The sequence below is a fragment of the Xyrauchen texanus genome, chromosome 5 (assembly GCF_025860055.1).
Source record: "Xyrauchen texanus isolate HMW12.3.18 chromosome 5, RBS_HiC_50CHRs, whole genome shotgun sequence".
Classification (NCBI taxonomy): Eukaryota; Metazoa; Chordata; class Actinopteri; order Cypriniformes; family Catostomidae; genus Xyrauchen; species Xyrauchen texanus.
Window position 1 is genome coordinate 47,404,730 of NC_068280.1, and position 24,101 is coordinate 47,428,830.

Consider the following 24,101-nt stretch of genomic DNA (forward strand, 5'->3'; position numbering starts at 1 on the left):
TTATTAGTCACACCTGCCCTGTCTTGTTAACCTGTTGATTTATCACCCTATTTGTGTCTCCTCGTGTTTGCTGTCCAGGGTCAGTTTGTCTGGTTTCCAGTCTTGTGTGTTCCCGTCGGTCTTGTTTGTTGGTCTCGTTCATGTCAGTCCTGTTTATCAGCCCTGTTCGGTCCGGTTGGTCCTCATTCTGCATTACCCTCTGCCCCAGCCCTGTATTATTCGTTTTCCCCTATGGGGTTATTTATGTTTGTTGTCCCCTTTGTGGGAGTTTTGGTTTGTTTTTGATTCATTTTTGTATTTAAATAAATTCCTTGTTTTTTGAATCTCTGCGTTTGGGTCCTGAGCCTCAGTCATTCTCTGCATTCCTGACAGAGGCACTTACAATGGAAGTAAATGTGGCCAGTCTATAGACGTTAAAGGGACAGTTTATCATTTACTCACCCTCATGACATCGCAGATGTGTATGACTTTCTTTCTTCTGCCGAACACAAACAAAGATGTTTAGAGAAATATCTCAGCTCTATAGGTCCATACAATGCAAGTGAATGGTGGTCAGAACTTTGAAGGTCCAGAAAGAACATAAAGGTAGCATAAAAGTAATCCATATGACTCCAGTGGTTTAACCCATGTCTTCATAAATAATATGACTGGTGTGGGATCAATGTTTAAGTCCTTTTTTACTAGAAATCTCCACTTTCATTTTGTTCTTCTTTTTTTTTTAGCGATTTTCATTCATCTTGCATATCGCCACCTACTGGGAAGGGAGGAGAGTTTACAGTAAAAAAAGACTTAAATATTGATGTGTTTCTCACCTACACTGGAGTTGTGTGGATTAATTTTATGCTGCCTTTATGTGCTTTTCGGACATTCATGGTTCTGGCCACTATTCACTTGCATTGTATCGACCTACAGAGCTTAAATATTCTTCTAAAAATCTTGGTTTGTGTTCAGCAGAATAATGTCATACACATCTGGGATGGCATGAGGGTGAGTAAATTATTAGAGAATAAAACATTTTGGGTGACCTATCCCTTTAAATGTGGCTTAAATGTTTAAATAGTTTCTTTAAAGAATCCAGAAACCTATGCATTGACCTGAAGAAGCTATAATGTAACATAGTCAACTCAAGAACCCCAAATAATTAAAAATATCTCTTAAAAACATGCCTCTTTCCTGAACTAAAAGGGCTGCAAATAACAAATGAAGAACCTTTCTCTAGATCTGAATAACTAAAAAAAAAAAAAAAAAAAAAGGGACTTTCATGACTACTGGAAAATCCCAGCATCTCAGATCATCTTGGTTGAACACTGCCAGAGGAGAGAGACACATTTGTTCTTTACCTTCTCCATCTCCAGGGTGTTTTTTAAGGTCACTCTTAGCTTCACTAGTGAATTCATGAATTCATTCATACCTCATTCCTTCCATCTACAGAGCAGGTACCAGATGAAAGAAATAACACATGCTCACCAAGAGCCAAAGCATCATCTGGCAAAAAATATGAATAATTCAAATCAAATGAGCCATTACAACTAAAGCCTATTCCATGATTTTCCCCCCTCTTTTCTTTCCTGTCGAAGCAAAAGAGCGAACAGATTTGGTCAAGATTTGCCTTTCAGAGTCTCCCACAGTTTATGGGGTCCACTTATCTAATTACATGCATGACACAAGGTCAGGCATGTTGTGAGACGGCTAAGGAGCACTTACAGTTCAAAGAGGTACTCATGCTTATATGTCATCTGATTTTCATGTAAATAACACAAGAGTTAAGCAAATCAAAAGGTTACAGAGTGCATTCGCAATTACTAGATAGATAGACAGGCATGCAGACAGACAGACAGACAGAAAGGCAGATGGATGGATGGATGGATGGACAGACAGATAGTCAGTCTATCCATCTTAGGGAGAGAGACAGATAGATAGACAGTTGACAGACAGACAGATAGACAGTCTATCTGTCTTAGTAGAAGGAGAGAGAGAGAGGTAGATAGATAGATAGATAGATAGATAGATAGATAGATAGATAGATAGATAGATAGATAGACAGACAGACAGACGGACGGACGGACAGACAGATAGTCAGTTTATCCATCTTAGTAGAGGGAGAGAGACAGACAGATAGACAGACAGATAGATAGTCTATCTGTCTTAGAGAGAGATAGACAGATAGATATATAGACAGATGATAAAAAGAAAGACAGATGGACAGACAGACAAATAGGTAGACAGACAGAAAGACAGACAGATCGCTAGTCAGTCTACCCATCCAAGTAGAGAGAGAAAGACAGATAGACAGACAGACCGACTGACCAATCGATCAATAGTCAGTCAAATCAAAAGGTTACAGAGTGCATTCGCAATTACTAGATAGATACACAGGCATGCAGACAGACAGACAGATGGATGGACGGACAGACAGATAGTCAGTCTATCCATCTTAGCAGAGGGAGAGAGACAGATAGATAGACAGACAGATAGATAGATAGTCTATCTGTCTTAGTAGAGAGAGATAGATAGATAGATAAACAGATGATAAAAAGAAAGACAGATGGACAGACAGACAAATAGATAGACAGACAGACAGACTGATCACTAGTCAGTCTACCCATCCAAGTAGAGAGAGAAAGACAGATAGACAGACAGACCAACTGACCAATCGATCAATAGTCAGTCTACCCATCTTAGTAGAGAGAGAGACAGACAAATCAGTCTATCAGTCTTAGTACAGACAGACAGACAGACAGATAGATAGATGGTCTATCATCTTAGTAGAGAGAGAGACAGACAGATAAACAGACACAGACCAACCGATAGTCAGTCTGCCAATCTTAGAAGAGAGAGACAGACAGATAGATAGATAGACATACAGAAAGATCAGTCTATCATCTTTGTAGAGAGAGACAGACAGACATTTCCTAATAATATTCTTTGAAATACCATGGTATTTTATATTATTTTATATTTTGTATTATGTATTGCTTGTTATGTTTCTCATTTGTTAGTCACTTTTGATAAAACCATCTTTTAAATGACTAAATGTAAACTTAATATTATAATCACACAGTAGCCTGTAATGATATTACCATCAGACAGTGCCAATACTGTAGTACCACCACAGTACTTCATGTTCAGTAATTGTTCTAGCTGGTGGGGGTTTTGAAAGATACATTTGAGCAGCACGTTTATATTGAAGAATTTAGTTTATATTGAGCTGTTTTTAATTTTTGTTTATAACATTAAATGAGATTTACCATCACTTCAGTTTATTGAACAGTCCTCAAGCACCGCGTTGCTCCTCTCCGTATGTAGCTCTTGCCTCAAATGAGTGTGGATCGCTGGTCCTTGTTTTATATAGTCGTCTAAAAATAACTCGCCTTTCAATGGTGTGTTTGCTGTGAGAGACCATTCCGATAACCAATCAGAGCTCCAGAATGACATACAACTCCTCCCACTCTCCGAGGTTAGCGCCACCCTCCTGAATCGCCACCAAAGTCAGTCGGCCCTTTTTTCCAAATATGGTTACGCACGGAGTTGATTGACAGGTCAACACGCCTCCACGATTCGCCAGCATCCGCAGACGCCGCTTAGTGCTTTGGCTCCACAGTAACCTGTGAGTGCTTGTTGCCGCTGCTGCTCAGCTTCCAAAAACATTGTGAGGAAAAAAACAAACGTGGATGGATGGATCCATTACTTCTGAACGTCTTTTAATATTCGTAGTTAACTGAAACGTTTCGGATGGCGGAGCGCGACTGATCTGAATGTTTGAGTCGCACGCGGATTCCACGCGCAGAGAATCAAAGTCTCCCAAACGTGCCGTACATAGCTGCAAAAACATGGATGTTCTGGCCAGTTACAGTATTTTTCAAGAACTTCAACTCGTTCACGACACTGGTTACTTCTCCGCGATGCCATCTCTGGAGGAAAACTGGCAGCAGGTGAGTTGCTTTTATCCCTCACATAGCAATTAATCCAACTTTTCTCGTGCGTTTTCGTGTGTCAGTGCGCTCGTGCGTGCGCGCGCGCACAACTTATAAAAACGCAACAAACAATATTTTTTGCATTTTACATACTTTTTATTCTTTTGCACGACTTTAAGATCCCCATGGCTCATTTTTCATTCAATATTATTTGATGATAATATTTATTGATAGAAATGCATAATGCTAATTCTTCCAATGCAATTAAGATCTGCATAACACAAACACAGCTTATTTGAATTATACATTTACATCTGTCCTATTAGTGTTTTTCTTTAATCCCATCGATGTTGCAGGGAGCCTCGACCCTACTGCATTATAAATAAACGCACGCTCATTATTGAGTTAAAATGTGTCTGGAAGTTAAACGTGCATGACAGGAGTGTACAGTGTACATTAATATGCAACTGTTTAGAGCCTTGTGTTTAATCAACACATTTTCTGCTGAATTCCACTTTATTCTTGCATGTGAATGAAGCCACGCGGCGCGTAAAGACAAAGCACACTGACATCCACATGGATATTGGTTTATGCGCTCGCGAGCTTTCATAACGATTTAAGATTTATGAAATCCATTTAGCGAACAGAATTGGTTAGCAGCGTGCAGATCGTGTGAGTTATGGCTGTGGGATGGGACTGCGTCGAGAGCGCGTGGATTGAGGCATGCTTTGCGCAGAGTTGCGCTCTCCGCAGTGCTGAAGGGGGCAACGCATGGTCCATTGATGCCGGTGCATTGCCTTCTCAACGTGTTTGCAACGTGCATTGATTTTTATATTGCTCGGACATTTTTTATCAACCCATGGGTTGTGATTGCATTTGTATTCATGCAATGCATTCATACATTTTTCTGAAATGAGAAGTGAATGCATGAATGCAGTGGTGGGTGCATTGGCACTGTGGCATATTGGTTGGGTTATTAGATCATTATGCATCTAACCTTAAGTTTTGATAGATGGCTATGAGGAATTGGTCAAACTGGGCTTTAAAGGAATATTCCGGGTTCAATACAAGATAAGCTCATTCAACATTACCATTTGATTACCAATTTGCTTAAAAATAAAATCCTTTTCTTTAATAAAAGCACAAATCGAAGTTACAGTGAGACACTTACAATGGAAGTGAATGGGGCCTATTTATAAAAATATTTTAAAGGCAGATATGTGAAGTTTATAATTTTATAAAATCACTTGTCTTACATTGATTCTTCTGTTTAAACATATTACTTGAGCTGTAAAGTTGCTTAAAAAGTCATTTTAGGGTTGACCGTATATCGCCATGGCAATGAAGTTGTAAAATTGTATAGAACTTTACACCTAAAAGGTTAGTAAGTGATTAAAACCATGCTAACACAAATTTTGTTTACATCTTGTGGCTGTACTTTTGAAACAGTGAGTATTTTAACGTTTATGAATTGGACCCATTCACTCCCATTGTAGGTGCCTCATTGTAAACCAGATTTTTGCTTTTTTTAAAGAAAAGGAGGGGCAAGTCAAAATGACTTTTGTGGTAATCATTATTATCCCACAAATGCTGTCGATTGAGATTAACTTGTATTGAACCTGGAATATTTCTTTAACTCTTAAATAGTCACTAGGACCTAGGGGTTGTGTCGCTATTAGGGCTGTCAATTTAACGCGTTAATTCAGTGCGATTCATTTTATAAAAAATAACACATAAAAAAAATTCACGCAATTAATCGCAATGCCCCGGACCGTAATAAGGAAGATTCCTGAGAAATGCAAGCTTGTAGTACCACTTGTTTACTCCAGAGGGCAGTAATTGAAATTTCAGCTGTGTGGCAACGCGCAGTTTATACAGTGAAGAAAACACGTTACGTTCTTCCGTTCAAAACACTTGATGGAGCCCAAATTCGAACTAAGTGATCTCAAGATGTGTTCTAAGTATTAAACTTGACACAGTAACCTAAAAATTTTATGTTTATGACGCAACGCACCCGAGACGCTACACAAGCATGTCTGACTTAGGTGTGACGTGTCCTTAAACAAGCCCTCGTAATAAATCTCTTGACAAATTCACTTGTGAAATGGATTGCTGTGAACTGTATGCCAATGATTGACTTCTGATCACTAATATGGTAGTAAACAATACATTGTATTCTAAAGCCGCTTTTTGTATTGTCTTATCAGTGATTAAATCTTCTGCCACATCTGAATATTTTAAATGTTATTTATATATATAATATATATATATAATTTTATTTATATATATGTAATTTAAATATAATATATATAATTCAATATATAATGATGAAATAATTATATATATATATAAGATAACTATGTATTATTATTTCATCATTATGTATTGAATTATTGTTATATGAGGGGCTTTCAGCAAATATTTGTATATGTGAGTAATCACGATTAATTAATCGGGACACCATGTAATTAATTTGATTATAAATTTGAATCGATTAACAGCCCTAGTCGCTATACTTCTACATACAAGTGTTTTTGGTTAGTTGAGAAATAATGGGATAGTTCACAGAAAATGGCATGGGTCACCTTTAAGTCAACTGCAAAAAATCTTAAAGGTGATTAAAAACTGTAGAATATTTTTTATTAGATTTTTTTTTATAAATGCTGACCAATCACAGCACTAAAAATACATATGAATTTTAACCTAAAATCTTGATGTTGGAAAAAGTGTTCATTGACGTTATTTGTCACATCTATTTTTGCAATCTGGAGTGATAGTTGGTGATAGATACATATGTGCATGTAAGGTAGACAGCATTTGGCCCTGCTTTTGAACTTGCAATCGACTGAATGAATAAGAAATGCTCAAAGATAAACATTTGACCTCAATATGGTTCATATGGCCTCGGTCCTCTATAGTGCTAAGTGATCCTAAAGGCCAGACTTATACCTCCGGAGCAGAGAATATTGCTCACAAACCGTGTAATCCCCAGTTAGGTGGAGCGAAATAGACCAGAACAGCAGAAACCATTCTCAGTTCTACCATGCTTTGATAGGCCTACAAAACTTCATATTCTCTAGATGTTGCAGCTTTTCACCATTGGCTATGCTTCTCATGTGATTGACTGTGCTCTAGCTTGTGCTTAGAATTGACTGAATGTTGATATTTGGAATTGTGTTGACCTTTACTGCAGGAGTCTCAGATGTCTTTAACCATTAAGGTGGTCGCACACCGGACGAGACAGGACAAGGCACAGGTATCAAACAGGGAACGTCGATGCGGTTCAGGTGGCAGACAGTACACAAAAGTTACCAAGGTTTTTCCCTTCAAGAATGAACAACACTGGCACCGCAGATATTTGAGCAGCCTGCAGAGTTACTAGCCGGCGAGTCGCGACGGTGTGCATATATTCATTGAAAACAGTTGTTTCAAATTTTCGAATGTCTTTTGCCAGAAGTGTCCGGTGTGCAACCCCCTTTATGTTGTGTTCCGGTCATTTTGACAGGACGATTTATATTTTTTTCCAATTCCAATCCAATTCCATTTTAATCCAATTTGAAAAACAATCAGATAATTATTTCACATATGGTATCAGAAAAAGCACAAAAAATGGACAATTTTCTTTACATTTTATTGGTTTTCATTTCACTTTAAGTTCTGGCCAAAAATGACCGGCCAGGGGCCCTGGGTAGGTCAGCGAGTAAAGCTGCTGACTACCACCCCTGGAGTCACAAGTTCGAATCCAGGGTGTGATGAGTGACTCCAGCAAGGTCTCCTAAGCAACCAAATTGGCCCGGTTGCTAGGGAGGGTAGAGTCACATGGGGTAACCTCCTCATGGTCACTAATATGTGGTTCTCGCTCTCGGTGGGGCATATGGTGAGTTGGGCGTGGATGGAGCATAGAATAGCGTGAAGCCTCCACATGAGCTACATCTCCTTAGTAACGTGCTCAACAAGCCACATGATAAGATGCGCGGATTGACGGTCTCAGATGCGGAGGCAACTGAGATTCGTCCTCCGCCACCCAGGTTGAGGTGAGTCACTACGCCATGAGGACATAAAGCGCATTGGGAATTGGGCATTCCAAATTGGGGAGAAAAGGGGAGAAAAATCACCGGCTATTGGAAATGAATGGCCGCAGTTTCAAAAAAGTGTTCAGGAGCCTGTCCAATGATCTGATGAGCACATATGTGCACGTGTACTTGCACACTAAGTCCTCGGACATAAACAAACACACACACACTCTTTGATTCTTAGGACGATTTCCTTTTTTGTATGTCATCATTTTTGACCAGAAAAACTACAGGTATGTGTCATTTTTGAGAAAATAATAGTGTGCCAAAGCACATTTCTTTGTTAAATATAAAAAAAAAAACATAAACAATTATATTTGTGTGATAAATAGCACTGAATATTCTTTAATATTATACATATAGTCAAAATAATCAATGAATAATGCTATTTTAACTCGAAAAAAATAACAAATCTGTAGAAGGTCAGGTAAATAAAGCCTACAATTAATAAGTTCCAAAAAGAAGGACACAACCTGTTCTCACTACTAGAAATCAAGTTAACAAAATATATAATGCAATATCTTGTGAAAATCTATTCATAATGAGAGATTTATATACATTTAAATGGCCGGTAATTTTTGACCAGGAACACCACAAGTGTGAATTACTGCCATTTTTTTTTTTTTTTTTTATCTGGTTAAACATTAAAACAAAGTAGTGTGTATGTATTGGTATTTAATATCGTAAAAATATCCATAAAAACACTTTTTTAATAAATAAATTGAGTTGCATTAGCTGAGGTAATTTAGGCCTATTGTCAATGAATTCCAAAAAGACATACAAAACCTGTTCTAGTTACTAGAAATCAAATTGAAAAAAGATCTAATGTAATATTTAGTAATAATAGATGGATTATGTGAGATTCATAATCGATTTAAAGGAGTCGGTCATTTTGACACAGGAACACAAGGAGTGGAAGCCAATGAGGAACACAGCACAAGGGTTAAAAGGACAAATTCAGCCTGTCCTAATCACTAGAAATCAAGTAAACAAAAATATCTAATGTAATATCTAGTGAAAATGTGTTAATTATGTGAGATTTATATACATTTTAATGGGCCGGTCATTTTTGACCAGGAACATCATACGTGTGACTTTCTGCTATTGTTTTATAAAATAAAAAAGTAAAAAAAAAGTATTTCTGGTTAAATATCAAAACAAATTATACCATAGGTCTGTTGAATGCTTGATCATGATTGGTTGACGGACGTTCAAAGGTGTGCAATTATGTAACCACACTCCGTATGACTTGATCAATACAACAGTTTCTATTATCCAAAATAACTTTTAATATGTGAAAACTTTTATGTTTCAATGTATTACACACGCACACATATAAAAAAAAAATCTTTTTTTAACTCAAAACTAGCTCATGTAATTCAGGTCTATTGTCAGAAAATTTAAAAACAGAGCTTTCATGTCAGCGCACAAATGCATCTCATAAGGGCTGAAATCAGTTGTTAAGGTTTACATCGGAGAATCTATATACAAAAATGGTGACTCTCGCTGCTGCTGAGAAGTGCTTAAACTTACATCTTGGCGATTTGAAGAGATGCTACTTCTGATGAGAGCTGCAACAAAAAAGGTAATCCCAGAAGCGATCTGTCTCCTTTTCAGAGTTTTTCTCTTTCGATCACTCAAACACAAATTCACACACAAACTCAAACACATACACACACAAACACACTACATTATTACTCTAGTAAGTGCTCCAGTAAAGCAGCCCAAGCCTTGCAATTCTCCGTTACTAGTTCTAAAGTGACGTTTTCAAACTAGCAAAGAAGGCTCGGTGACTATATCAAAGCAAGACGCTGAATCCATGGCAGAAGAAGGTAGTTCCACTCACAAGACCATTTTAGGGACAAAAACCCGACAATGTCTTGTGATAAAAACCTGAACGAAGTCTTGAGGTGTGATAACCATGGTATAAGCAGAATAATTGACTCCGGCTATTGAATTATTGAAAAATAATGCACACCCGAGGTGTAACGGTGACGACGTGCAGCATTACCACCTCAGGTGTGCATTATTTTTCAATAATTCAATGGTCTGTCATCAATTATTCCTTACATAGTGTGATAAACAGGACAGAAATTGTATGGATGGTATTTAATATAGAATATATATATATATATATATATATATATATATATATATATATATATATATATATATATACAGTGAGGAACATAAGTATTTGAACACCCTGCTATTTTGCAAGTTCTCCCACTTAGAAATCATGGAGGGGTCTGAAATTGTCATCGTAGGTGCATGTCCACTGTGAGAGACATAATCTAAAAAACAAAATCCAGAAATCACAATGTATGATTTTTTAACTATTTATTTGTATGATACAGCTGCAAATAAGTATTTGAACACCTGAGAAAATCAATGTTAATATTTGGTACAGTAGCCTTTGTTTGCAATTACAGAGGTCAAACGTTTCCTGTAGTTTTTCACCAGGTTTGCACACACTGCAGGAGGGATTTTGGCCCACTCCTCCACACAGATCTTCTTTAGATCAGTCAGGTTTCTGGGCTGTCGCTGAGAAACACGGAGTTTGAGCTCCCTCCAAAGATTCCCTATTGGGTTTAGGTCTGGAGACTGGCTAGGCCACGCCAGAACCTTGATATGCTTCTTACAGAGCCACTCCTTGGTTATCCTGGCTGTGTGCTTCGGGTCATTGTCATGTTGGAAGACCCAGCCTCGACCCATCTTCAATGCTCTAACTGAGGGAAGGAGGTTGTTCCCCAAACTCTCGCAATACATGGCCCCGGTCATCCTCTCCTTAATACAGTGCAGTCAGCCCTGTCCCATGTGCAGAAAAACACCCCCAAAGCATGATGCTACCACCCCCATGCTTCACAGTAGGGATGGTGTTCTTGGGATGGTACTCATCATTCTTCTTCCTCCAAACACGGTTAGTGGAATTATGACCAAAAAGTTCTATTTTGGTCTCATCTGACCACATGACTTTCTCCCATGACTCCTCTGGATCATCCAAATGGTCATTGGCAAACTTAAGACGGGCCTTGACATGTGCTGGTTTAAGCAGGGGAACCTTCCGTGCCATGCATGATTTGAAACCGTGACGTCTTAATGTATTACCAACAGTAACCTTGGAAACGGTGGTCCCAGCTCTTTTCAGGTCATTGACCAGCTCCTCCCGTGTAGTTCTGGGCTGATTTCTCACCTTTCTTAGGATCATTGAGACCCCACGAGGTGAGATCTTGCATGGAGCCCCAGTCCGAGGGAGATTGACAGTCATGTTTAGCTTCTTCCATTTTCTAATGATTGCTCCAACAGTGGACCTTTTTTCACCAAGCTGCTTGGCAATTTCCCGTAGCCCTTTCCAGCCTTGTGGAGGTGTACAATTTTGTCTCTAGTGTCTTTGGACAGCTCTTTGGTCTTGGCCATGTTTGTAGTTGGATTCTTACTGATTGTATGGGGTGGACAGGTGTCTTTATGCAGCTAACGACCTCAAACAGGTGCATCTAATTTAGGATAATAAATGGAGTGGAGGTGGACATTTTGAAGGCAGACTAACAGGTCTTTGAGGGTCAGAATTCTAGCTGATAGACAGGTGTTCAAATACTTATTTGCAGCTGTATCATACAAATAAATAGTTAAAAAATCATACATTGTGATTTCTGGATTTTTTTTTAGATTATGTCTCTCACAGTGGACATGCACCTACGATGACAATTTCAGACCCCTCCATGATTTCCAAGTGGGAGAACATGCAAAACAGCAGGGTGTTCAAATACTTATTTTCCTCACTGTATATATATATATATATATATATATATATATATATATATATATATATATAAAAAGCTTTTTAACTCAAAACTTTAGTTGAATTAGCTCATGTAATTTAGGTCTATTATCAAAAAAATTTCCCAAATTCCAAAATTGAAAAAAGTTAAATTAGGGATTACTCTTTTTTTCAGAAATGTAATTACAGTTACTTCTGATGTAATTGTGTTAAATTATGTATAGAATATAGAACAATTCTGTATAAAACAATTGTGAATTCGAAAAATCGAAATTTAACATCTAATGTTAAAATTTATGTTTTCTAATTTAATGCAGCCCACTTAAATTCTTTGGCTGTTTCATGAATAATTTATTTGATTTTATATGATATATTTGAAAGAATTAAAAGAACAATTTCATGTCTATCCATGTATTTTTCATCTGGTCGAGATTGATAAGGGTTTTAGAACGTAAAAGTGATTAGTACAGTAATCTAATTACACTGTAGAAGGTGTAATTAGTAGTTAGTAATTCATTACTTTTTAGAGTAGACCCAACACTGATTATGTGAGATTCATAAACCATTTAAATGGGTCAGTCATTTTGTGGTAGCCAATGAGGAACGTGGCACAAGGGTTAAGAAAACAAAGTCAACATGAAATTGAAATCGACACATTACAGAAGTAAAATGGGTTGCAAATGCTGAGGCATGTTGACTTTAAGCAATATGTCAGTCAACATATTGACTTTTTGTACTCAAATGTCCAGGCCATTTCAGCATTTTATGTCTGTTTTTTTTTTAGAAGAAGAACTATTCAAATGTTCAACAAATTTGATATAACCAGACAAATTCAATGGAATATTTTGTGTATGTGGCTCAAGTTTCCAGCTATGTCAGCTGAAAAAGTATTGAAAGGTGTTGAGGAGTTATTATATTGTCACAAGATACAATTCAGAACAAAAGTTCCTAGCCTTAAGCCCTTCCATCAACTATCACATGCCCTATAGGCGTGACAGAGGATATCCAAAAAAATCTAACCTTGAAAGAACTGTCAGTATGATTCACCTACTCCTGTGGAGAAGGGTGAATGCAATATTGGAACACAGAATGGCGTCTGTTCCCATTGAAACCGAATGACCATTCTGGAACTTATGGGATACAGTGGCACATCAGGCTATTCTGGAGTGCTTTGTCTCGTAGCATCTATTTTAAGACTTCAGGGAACATGAAATGTCTTTTATTCCCATTGCTTTCATTTCAACTGATATTTTTAGACCTTGAAATGCTTGGTATTGAAATGTTGCTTGCAGCTGCAATAATATGTTGTGGCGAGGGACTAAGAATGACTTTATGAGATGTATTCCCCTGTTTAATGTAATAATAATTAGTGTGATTGGGCAGTATGATAACATTTTATATCCCGGTATGAGTCATTTTATATCATCATGTTTTGCTGGAATTTCAAAAAAAAAAAATTTATATTAAACAACCATGTGTTTTTTTTTCTTCCTATTTTTAGGTTATTTTCTCATTTTATTTGGAACATAATAGACATAAACCAAAAGATGTGACAACTACTGAATGATAAATCTGCCATCAGTGAAAAGACAGATTTACATTATGCAAAGACCAAAGTATACTTTGATTTTCTGTGTTGCCGTCGGCATAGTATGCTCAAAATAAGACTGGGTGATATCGTTATTTATCAAGAAAAAAAATCCTGGATATAGATGATAGACTTTAAGTAATTTATATTTTGCCTTTGTTCTACATAGACAATCGGATCAGGCGTTTGTTGCTAAAAACTAATGCAGTTCGGCAATGTTTTACACACAGCTAACTGAATCACAGTCAATAAATCAGCCGGTTTGGAAGTATTAGCTAGTTAGCGGCTACATAGCTCTGCAGTCATATAAACTAGTAATGAGGCTAGTTAGCCAATAGCTAGCACCTAGCTATCGCGGCAGTGTTTTGTGGTCCGTTTTGCATAACGCGGCGGCTCATTGTTGCTTATCGCGGTCCATTCGGCACATTTGCCTGACAAACCACCAGCCTGCTCGGTTCTTCCGATGGCCATTACACCCTGATTGGCCCCAAAGTGCGTCGGGCCACCGGGAAAATGCCCGGTATGCCAGATTACCAGTCCAGCCCTGGCACTGACCATGCAATACTGCTATCAACTGAACACAATGTGTAGTTTAAATGTATATATTTATTTTTATTTTTTTTGAGGATTTCTTCTTCTTGTGATGTTCATTGGAGGTTGGCAATCCAGCTTATGGTGCATTACTGCCACCTACTGAGATTGAGTGTGGAGCGTCATAAGAAAGTCTTTCAGAGGTGTCAAATGTTTGCTGAAGACTATGAAATTAGCGACATTTCATCGGAAAAGAGGTCACACACCTTATGTAGGATTAAAATCCTAAAGGGAATATACTTCTTGAACTTCAAATTAAAATGTAGCTTACCCTGTGGCGTTATCTTGTAAACAAACAAATTAGGTTTAAATTTATTCTTGAGGTCTAGCAAACATGCGGAATGCATTTTCATCTCCATGAAATGTATATCTTGATAAATATTGAAATCGACTGATATGAAAATAAATATTGTGATAATAGTTTTGGTCATATCGCCCAGCCCTGCTGCAAACGCCTGCCATTGACTGTGTAGAAGAGTATCACAAATCAGTTGTAGTGCGCAGTCGTGCTCAAAAACAAAGAAAACATGGAAAAGCAAAGTATACCCTAGCCTTAACTCATCACATTATGTAGGTCTAGAATTAAAACAGATAAACAATAGACTCAAAATAGGAAAACTAACATCATAGAGTGAATAGTTCGGACTCTATATTCAGTTGGATGCGCCACGATGGAAGCCATTGTAAAATAGTACTAATAGCCATGCAAATTTAAGGCAAAAGGTGGATATAACTTGATAACGGAAGTAACGCCCACATTTTGCGCTAAGCATAACGGGACATAGGAAAAAGGTGGATAGCCTAAATATTTGACAAATTTTTAGTCACACATTTTATACCATCATACCACCCAGTCTTTTAAGTAGCATTTACTGTATAAGACTTTTAATGGTGTTTTAATGGTTGTAGATACTGTATGTCAAATATAGTACTTTTCCCACAGCATGAGATTACAGTTAATGGTGCTTCCCAGCTGTTCATATGGCAGAAAAGGAACTACTAATAAGCATTCGAATTATGACTGGCAAGCACAAATGGAAAATGCCACTTATTGCTCTGAAAGGTGCCGAAATTGTCAGTCTTTATTAGCTACATTTAATTGATGTCCTTACACCTTAATAACAGTGAGGATATGTTTGAGCCCTTCATTATTTTTCCATTGCAGGATTGTAAACAGGATGTGGTTAAGACTATGTTTTTGTAATTTGGGTCTTTGCAAGCTTGGATCCACCACAGAGATTTTCTCCTACAGCCTCAGGCCAGAGCATACTCTGTAACTGATACTGTAATGACTCTCTATAGAACCTAATGCACTGTGCTAAGGCAGCACATTGTGTGTTTCACAGTATCATCTACTTACAGGAATACTTGTCTAAAGTCATTACGTTGCTTTCTTGACTAAATACCCTGAGGAAGAGTTGAGAGGAAAGTCTAAGAATAAACCAAACCCAGTTTAACCCATACCTCACGTCTAGTCAAACCTTGATTTGAAGCCTTAAAGGGATGGTTCTTCTCCCAAATGAAAATTCTGTTACTCACCCTCATGTTACAATCCTGTATGACTTTCTTCTTTTGAACACAAAAGGAGATATTAGGGTTAGGTTAGGTTTAGGCTTAGGGTCAACCTCAGTCACCATTCACTTTTAGAGGTAGACCGTATATCGATTTTACCGATTGATTGGTGCCGATGGTTGCTTCTTGGCACTATCGGTTATTGGTAAAAATCTACAATACCTGTGAAGATATAGGGTATAAAATGATTAATTTGGTTAATAGTTAATTATAGAGCATTCCAACGGAGCCAAGTCTCCCTCGTTTCAAAAAAAGGGTCCCTGGTATGTTTCGGCTTGTTCCCCGTTATGCACCAAATCTTCATTTTCTTCTCATTATTATTGGGATTTTATATATTCTGGACTCTTGTTGCCTCTGTATCTTTGCCCATCATAGTAAGGAAACACTAAGCGATTTTTATAAGTCATTCTATAAATCAATTTTAAAAACATGTATTGGTTATCTGCATTTTCTACCACCTTAGTGGAATTTCGGTATCGGCAAAATCCACTATCGTTCGACCTCTGTTCACTTTAATTGTATGGTGACTGAGACAAATATTCTGCAACCATCTCTTTTTGTGTTTCACGGAATAAGAACCAAAGTAATTTGGGTTTGAAACAACATGAGGTGAGTAAATGATGACAGAATCTTCTTTTTTGGCTGGGTTGGGTTAATGCACTTACTGTACAATGGAAGTAAATAGGACCACTTTATAAACATAAAAAAAGTACACTGTTTCAAAAGTATAGCCACAGGACATGAACATTATACGTATAAACATAAAATAATTCACAAGGTTTACTAGTGTTGCGTTGTCATGGCAACAAATTTGTAAAATTGGAAATAACTTTACACTGATAAAGTTATTATGAAATTTTATCACACTAAAATCATATTAACATATAATATATTTACATCTTTGGCTTATTTTTTTAAAACATATTTTAAAATATATGTTTTAAAATTCAGTGCATATTTGAATGTTTATGGACTGGCCCCATTTACTTTCAATGCAAGTTGTATTAGTAAATGTTGGATAGTTCCATTGTAAAACCGTGTTTTGCTTCATATTTCTTGATAAACAGGGACAAGTCAAATATTTTTTTGTTAATCAACATTATATCACAAATGCAACAGGATGGTTACTGAGATTAAGCAAGTAGTATCGGCTGGTCATGTGATTCTAACATGGCAGCCAATATGAGGGGACCATCTCCATGTAGAATATAACAGCTATTATAAGTTTAATGATATGAATGTAGTCGTCATTTGTATGTGGGTGTTCATGATTTTATACATATGCTTCAAAATTACAATTCATTTCTTAAGTAAAGAAGTAAAACTTTTTAATTGAGGAAAAATTCTCCTTTAAGAAATTAAAAATGGTAAAGTTTGATTTCATGTTAACTTGAGAGAAAACTGAAGTTAAACACAGCAGTCAGTTGCACCATTTCTGCAACTACTGACTCAGTATTACTGCGTCCATATCGCAACATCTTGTCACAGCATCATACAGCGAGCTGCAGAACGACTCCTGCAGTTGCATGCTTATGAGGATTGACAGGAAGCACGGAGCAAAAGTGCTAAGCATGCATATTCCACGCTGCAGTCTTTTGCATCCAAGTCTCTGGCACTTTCAAAACTCTGGCAGCCCAAAAGCCGGAAAGAGAGTGAAGAGAAGAAACCATATTTTCAAGTACTTCCCTTTTTTTTATTGATTTGGAACTTATTTTTGCACCCTGCATAACCACCGTCTCAATCGCCTTTGAGCCAAGCTTGGGCCAGCCTGGGCAGGGGCCATGAGCTCTCACATATCCGTTTCCTTGTTTAGGCCCGTAGAGCCGAGCGTATTCCCATAACTGTAGGCGATGACTGCTGAAATGCATGTTATGTAATTCTCCCAGAGCCACTGCTGCTTTCTTACAGAGAGCAAGTCGGCCGCAGGGTGTGCCAAATTCAACCTACTCTTGAAGGCACTTCAGCGTGAAATCTTAAAGAGGTTTCCGGATAATGGGGCTCCATGGCCCATGTCTTCTCGCCTGGAGATAGGCCATATGGATCATTTAGTAAAATACACAGAGTTTTTCTCTCAAGAATAATTTATGGACTCGGTGGCTTTGTTTAACTTGTGTGATGTTTTTTAGTTTCTGGCAGGGCTGCAGAAGAAAATGTGTCCTTTGGCTGCCTTGCTTTCAATACCAAAATATTGTGCAAGGGGGACTCTGTACAGTCCATGGAAAACCACCAAAATATTGTTAATGTGAAAAGCTGTGCATCTAGTCAAACGCCACTGTATTTCGGCGGGTCGTATCCCAAAAATGGGTCTCGGGTCTGTCCTGATAGATTCACAGACAGCATAACACAATGTTAAATGGAAATAATACAATGTAACGAACCATATAATTGTGCATTTTTAGAATAACAAATAAAAAAGTCGTTTTAATTATTGTTTTTAAGGTAGGAGAAAACGCTTCCCGTATTGTTGACGTCAAATGTTGTGCGTTTAACCAAACTCTAGTATATTTTGCCACAAGTTCATCCGCCACTTTGCAGAAGTTAGCGAAATTAGCCAGATGCCATCATGGACAGTTTGCATGTATACTTAACCCAGACTAAATTAAATAGGTTCACTTGCACTGATCACAATTTTTTTGTGCAGTGAATTATTGGTTGCTGAATTGGAATTGGATTTTAAGGCAGTTTTTAGTTTTTATTTGTACGGTAATGTTGGTACTGTTGGGCCATCACTTGATTTCCAATGCGAAACCCATTGAGAACCATTGATTTACTGTATTGTAATTGCGAGTGCATTGTTGCATCTTAACCACATTTTCCAAAGTAATGTGCATCTTTAGATTTGTGTATTCACACTCTACATTATTAGATGTGTATTAACTACATCACAGTCCTCATTTATCATCGAAACCAGCGACAGATTGTTTGATAACACACCGTGTAATGGAGCTGAAATGATCTGGTTGCTTGAGATAACATCAGTGCACTGATCCCATTGCTACTGACAAGCATCAGTAATTGAAAATGATAAAGCAATAACGCTTTCAATCTCATGAGTCAATTCTGAGACTTATTACAATTTAGTTGTCATGCAGACTGCATGGCTGCTGTACGAAGACAGCTGGCTCAACTGATGTACTTGAGGTGAAACGCCCTTAAATATGCAGGGATATATTTAGTGCCTAAACCAAGATACCTCCCTGTTCCTTCTGACAGGTGGATTTTTAGGTGTGAAAGCAGAGCTCACAGCATTGCCTGTTTCGTCAGTAGCTAAGGCACTCTTCTCGGCTCCCGCACAGCAGACATATGGTGCTTTCTCAAGATTACTCAAGAATGTGGTTGCATTTGGCTGTTGCTTGACACATTTGTCAGCTTCTGATAATTCATCAGTTGCTCGGCACTTAAATAGCATTCGGTAGATTGTTTTGCAAGCTTATAACATCAGTTTTGTTTGTAATTTTTGGAACTCTGTGAAATCCAAATAATTTAAGTGAATCGATTTCAGACAGTTCATGTAAATGAACCGGTTAAACGATTCCCTTATATTTATCCAATTCATTTAAGTGAGTCGGTTCATTCGAATGCTTCTTTTAAATAACGTAAATAATTCACATAAATGATTCACTAATTCACTTGAGACCCTGTGCAGCCTTTAAGAGATTTTGTCTTCTTTTTTGAGGAAATATATTTAGTGATGTCTGTTGTTTATCACTATGTTTCAACTCTTATATATAACAAAGTGTTCCTTCCATTGTCTTAACGGGTCAATTTTCACCCAAATGGGAAGAATCTTTCACCTTTTGACTTTCTGGATATTATACTGTTTTAGCTTTTTGTACATAAATTAATCAAATTCGACCTAAAACTATTTCAAATTCTCCCAAATTAGCCCCTATGTCCACATTGTTCTCTAGCTCCCCCACCTGATCCTCCAGGTACTGCATCTTTGCCACAAATTGCAAACTTTCCTCTCAAACAGGGTTTGTGCACACATGCACATGTCCACACACAAAAACACAGAGAGAGACAGTATTTTTTACAGTTTTGAACAGGAAATATGTCAGTAAATAAGTTTACTTATATGATTTTATATGAGGGTACAGTTGAGCTAAAGGCCCTCCAATGACCTATTGAATATAATTTTCTCCTACAAAATTATACTGCAGAAAAAACGAATACGGCACCATCCTAAACCCCTGTAACATTGCAACAAATTGATTGACATTAGTGTGAAGCAATGGATTTGTTGTAATGGATGTGCAAATTGGGCACGCAGAGTAAATCAGAAATTGTTATAGTATTGTTAAGAAATTATATTATGCAAAAAGTGATTGAAATAAACATAAATTTGGACATCCTTGGCCAATCTTTGCCAAGTTTTTAAATGTTTTATTACTCCATTAATATTTTGTGTGTGTATATATATATATATATATATATATATATATATATATATATATATAAACACACACACACACATTGTTGTGAAAATATATTTGCCCCCATCCTGATTTCTTTTGTTTTGTGTATATCTTATACTAAATTGTTTAAAATATTCAAAAATGTTTAACAGATTACAAGGCAATCTGAGTAAACAAAAAATGCAGTTTTTAAATTATAATGTTATTTTCTGAAGCAAAAAAGTTATCCAGTACCAACTGGGCCTGTCTGAAATAGTGTTTGTCCCCTTAGTTACTAAATCCCCAAATCTATGAAACTGCATTCATAATGGGGTTCAGCTGGACTAGACACACCCAAACCTGATTAATGCCAGCCCTGTTCAATCAAATCAACACTTAAATAGACATTTTTCAGCAGTATGATGTTGGCTAAAAGAAATGATGAGGAACAAGGTAATTGAAATACATCAGTCTGGAAAGGGTTACTAAGCTATTTCAAAGACTCCACTACAGTGAGAGCCATTATCCCCAAATGGAGAAAACTTGGCACAGTAGTGAACCTTCCAGAAGTGGCCAACCTTCCAAAATTCCTTTAAGAGTACAGTGAGACTCATCCAGGAAGTCATAAAAAAGCCAAGGACAACATCCAAGGAACTGCAGGCCTCTCTCGCATCAATAAAGGTTACTATTCATGACTCCACTATCAGAAAGACACTGGCCAAAAATGGCATCCATTAGAAGAGTGGTGAGGTGAAAAACCACTGCTAACCAAGAAGAACTTCATCTGAATTTTGCCAAAATGCACATTGATGACATTTTTATTTTTCACTTGCATAATTTCTATTGTTTACAAGTATTTACATTGATATGTAGAACATGTGCTTAATCGGTACTGTCTCTTTAAGACAACCGGTATCAGCCAGTAAGTGCAAATAACAAGAAAAGATGTGCATAATTTCTTTAGTGCATCCATGTGCTATTAGAAATAAATGTTTTGATCAACAACTGACTGTAAAAAACAGAAAGGGTAATAAAATAGACATTATTCAATGACATATGGATCCGTGGATCTTGTCTTTGGACATATAGAACAAGTTAAACCAAACTTTTAGCGCAACACACTGTGAAAGGACTTCCGTGCTAATAAATTATCCACTATACTACTTAATTACTGGTGAAATCTGAACATTTACTAGCCCGTGACTAGACATTTTTAGTCGATTTGGTTGCACATGCGAGTGAAAGATCGATCTTGGGATTTCAGAATCGATATTGAGATTGTTCAAACAAAGATCATGATGCATTGGAAAATCTATATTTTTGCACACTCCTACTTGTAACTTAGGGAGCCAAGTTACAAGTAAGAAGCTCCTCCAACACTGAAGTAGTCCTGCTCACTAAAATCTGCTCAAATAGACAATCTAGGTAGGGATATCAACCTCTCTAATGGTTGACACATTGCTGCTGTCGCATGTTCTATGCAGTACCACCCATCTATAATTTAAACTCGTGTCACACCCCAACTCAACGTGTTGGAGTATGTTTGCTAATCCCTAAGCATGGCTCCTACATCAATAACTCATTTGTGTCTTACTATAGCATCTTATACTTTCCCTAGTTTTTCGACTTCACGAACTCGCATGGTCTCCAATCCTGTTGTTACATTTGACTCTGATCTTAGCAATGACAACAGTCTTCTACTGCCAAGCTCAAGAGCAACTGTCAGGGTCACCCTGTAACAATACTCGAGCTGACCCCTAGCAATCCAATTTGACTCCTGCACTACAGCAGCGAGTTTGAAACCCACTCTAGGCGTTAAGATCATTAATCTGACTGGGGCCAGATGATTGCCCATGATGGCTGCCACATTGAAGGGTGATGAAAAGGTTAGTGTCTGATGAAAGAGGAGACGCAAGATGCTGCACTCATTTGTCGAAGGCCTCTGGAGTGAGTGTCAGCACCCAGAGCTGCGGAGCGGGGGGAAAGGAGTGAAGTGGAGCATCTTTATGTATGAGTCCCGAATCTAGCGCGGAGCGAAGACACAGCTCTAGTACTCAAGGCTTTGATTAACAGGCCGAGTAGAACTGTATGTGTTTTTTTTTTGTCACCCGCGCACAGCTTGACAGTGATTTTCCCTACATTCAAGGCAGATTTTAAAACTTTTACAGGGCGACGCAGGGCAGAAAATGATTGGATCGGTGCCATTTGCAAGAGATGCAAATGGTCTCAAAGTATGTGGAAAGTTCCAGGTAGTGTTCTTATAAAGAGTAAAGCTCCACCCAAAATTTTAATTCAGACACTATTTACTTGCCCTCATGTTCCAAACCTGTATGAGTTTCTGAGTATATTCATTGTTTTGCATGGTCAAGCGCTCAGCCTTCCAATGTATATGTTTTTGATAATGAGCCGGTATGGACGCATTTAGACTACTTTGCGATACTCTTTTAGCAGTCAACGGTAGGCGCATGTACTGCGCACAAAGACGCGGACAGTCTGTACGTACTGTGATGATGACGAAATTTGCATAAGATGTACCAGCATGCAGAAAACTAAAGTATACTCTGAAACAAGGCCCTAATCCTAAACATATAGAGCCTATAAGGCTGAGTAGCCTGCCAGGAACAACTCACGGCACCTAAAAAAAGCACCTACCCTTCTATTATATAGAGACTATTTGTCCTCTAATCAATTCCCAAAGGATAAAATCAAGAGCCACTCTGTTTTTTTTTTTTGTTTTTGTTTTTTTGTTGTTGTTGTGCTGAATAGCCTATATAATGCAGAAATAAATTAAAAGGACAGTTGAATCTAAATTCTCTCATTTACTCACCCTCATGCCATCCCAGACGTGTATGACTGAATGTCTCTGCTTTGCAGGTCCATCAGTGCAAGTGAATGGTAATCAGACCTTTGAAGCTCCAAAAATCCCACTAAGGCCACATAATCCATAAAACTCCAGTGATTTAATCCATGTCTTCTGAAGCAATGCAATCACTTTGAGTAAGAAATATATCAATATTTAAGTCCTTTGTTTACCATAAATCTCCACGTTTCACTCAAAATGTGAAAGTGGAGATTTATAGTAAGACTGAAAGTGAAAGTGGAGATTTATGGTTTAAATAAAGGATTGAAATATTGATCTGTTTCTCACCCACACCTATCATATCACTTCTGGAGTAATATGGATTACTTTTACGTGGCTTTTATGGGATTCATTGAGCGTCGAAGGACTGGTCACCATTCACTTGCATTGTAAGGACCAACAGAGCTGAGATGTTCTAAAAATCTTCGTTTGAGTTCTGCAGAAGAATTAACGTCATCAAATCTGGGATGGCATTAGGGTGAGTAAATGATGAGAGAATTAAAATTTTGGGGTAAACTATCCCTTTAAGTATCACCCAATGTTACTGTAGGTGTTGAGTAGACACCAGAATTTTGCAATTATATTTTGACCTCTTTTGCTCTCTCCTCCCTGTAACAGCCCCTCCTTTTTAATTAGGCTACATTGTTTGCCATGGACAGCAGGATTGTTAAAGAAATGTGTCGCTAGAGAACTGCTTTTTTTCAGCCATTCGATGCATTTTTTTGTTTAGGCATCATTCTGCTCATCGGCCATTGTAAGCATGGAATCTTAAAGCAGCTTCTCTTGCAGTTCTTCCAGAGAAGTGTTCCAACAGACCTTGATAGATACAATGAAGGACAATGTTCTCTCAGTAAACAGCACATCGCTTTTCTTCTCTTTCTTCATCTGGAGCCATCAATCACCAGCGGCAACTATTCAGCCTCAAAATGGGTCATGAAACTTAAAGTGACAAGAGGCGTTGTTTATCAAGGTTTATTCAAGCTTCAATCAATCACTCCATCTATTGCTGCGGAGAAAGACGAATTCGCCACTATTCCGCAGAAAAGAGATTTGCCTTTCTTGTACACTTGAATAGAAATTGAATCAGTTATGCTAAATAGAGAGTTGGACATAATGGTCAACTAGTCATCCAGCAGTAACTTGGTGAGGTTGGCTTGTAAATTAGTCTTTTGTTTTTTAAATATTAATATTTTTAGTGCTATGTGCATATCCATGCTTACGATAAACGGCGAAACAAACACTTCTATGCTTCTAGCTACACACGCTTGATTTTTTGCATTGTAGCATTCCAAAATATGTCACTCAGACCTCAATTCATAACACAGCGC

At 37.6% G+C, this 24,101-nt stretch overlaps 1 protein-coding gene across 1 annotated transcript in view; it reads left to right on the top strand.

The window, feature by feature from the left end:
* Window positions 1-3,611: 3,611 nt before the first annotated feature.
* Window positions 3,612-24,101, top strand: part of klf7a (Kruppel-like factor 7a) — a 70,656-nt gene continuing 50,166 nt past the window's right edge. Inside the window, exon 1 of the mRNA XM_052127316.1 lies at window positions 3,612-3,932. Coding sequence (XP_051983276.1) covers window positions 3,756-3,932 — 177 coding nt within the window. The 5' untranslated portion in view covers window positions 3,612-3,755. The remainder of the gene's footprint in view (window positions 3,933-24,101) is intronic.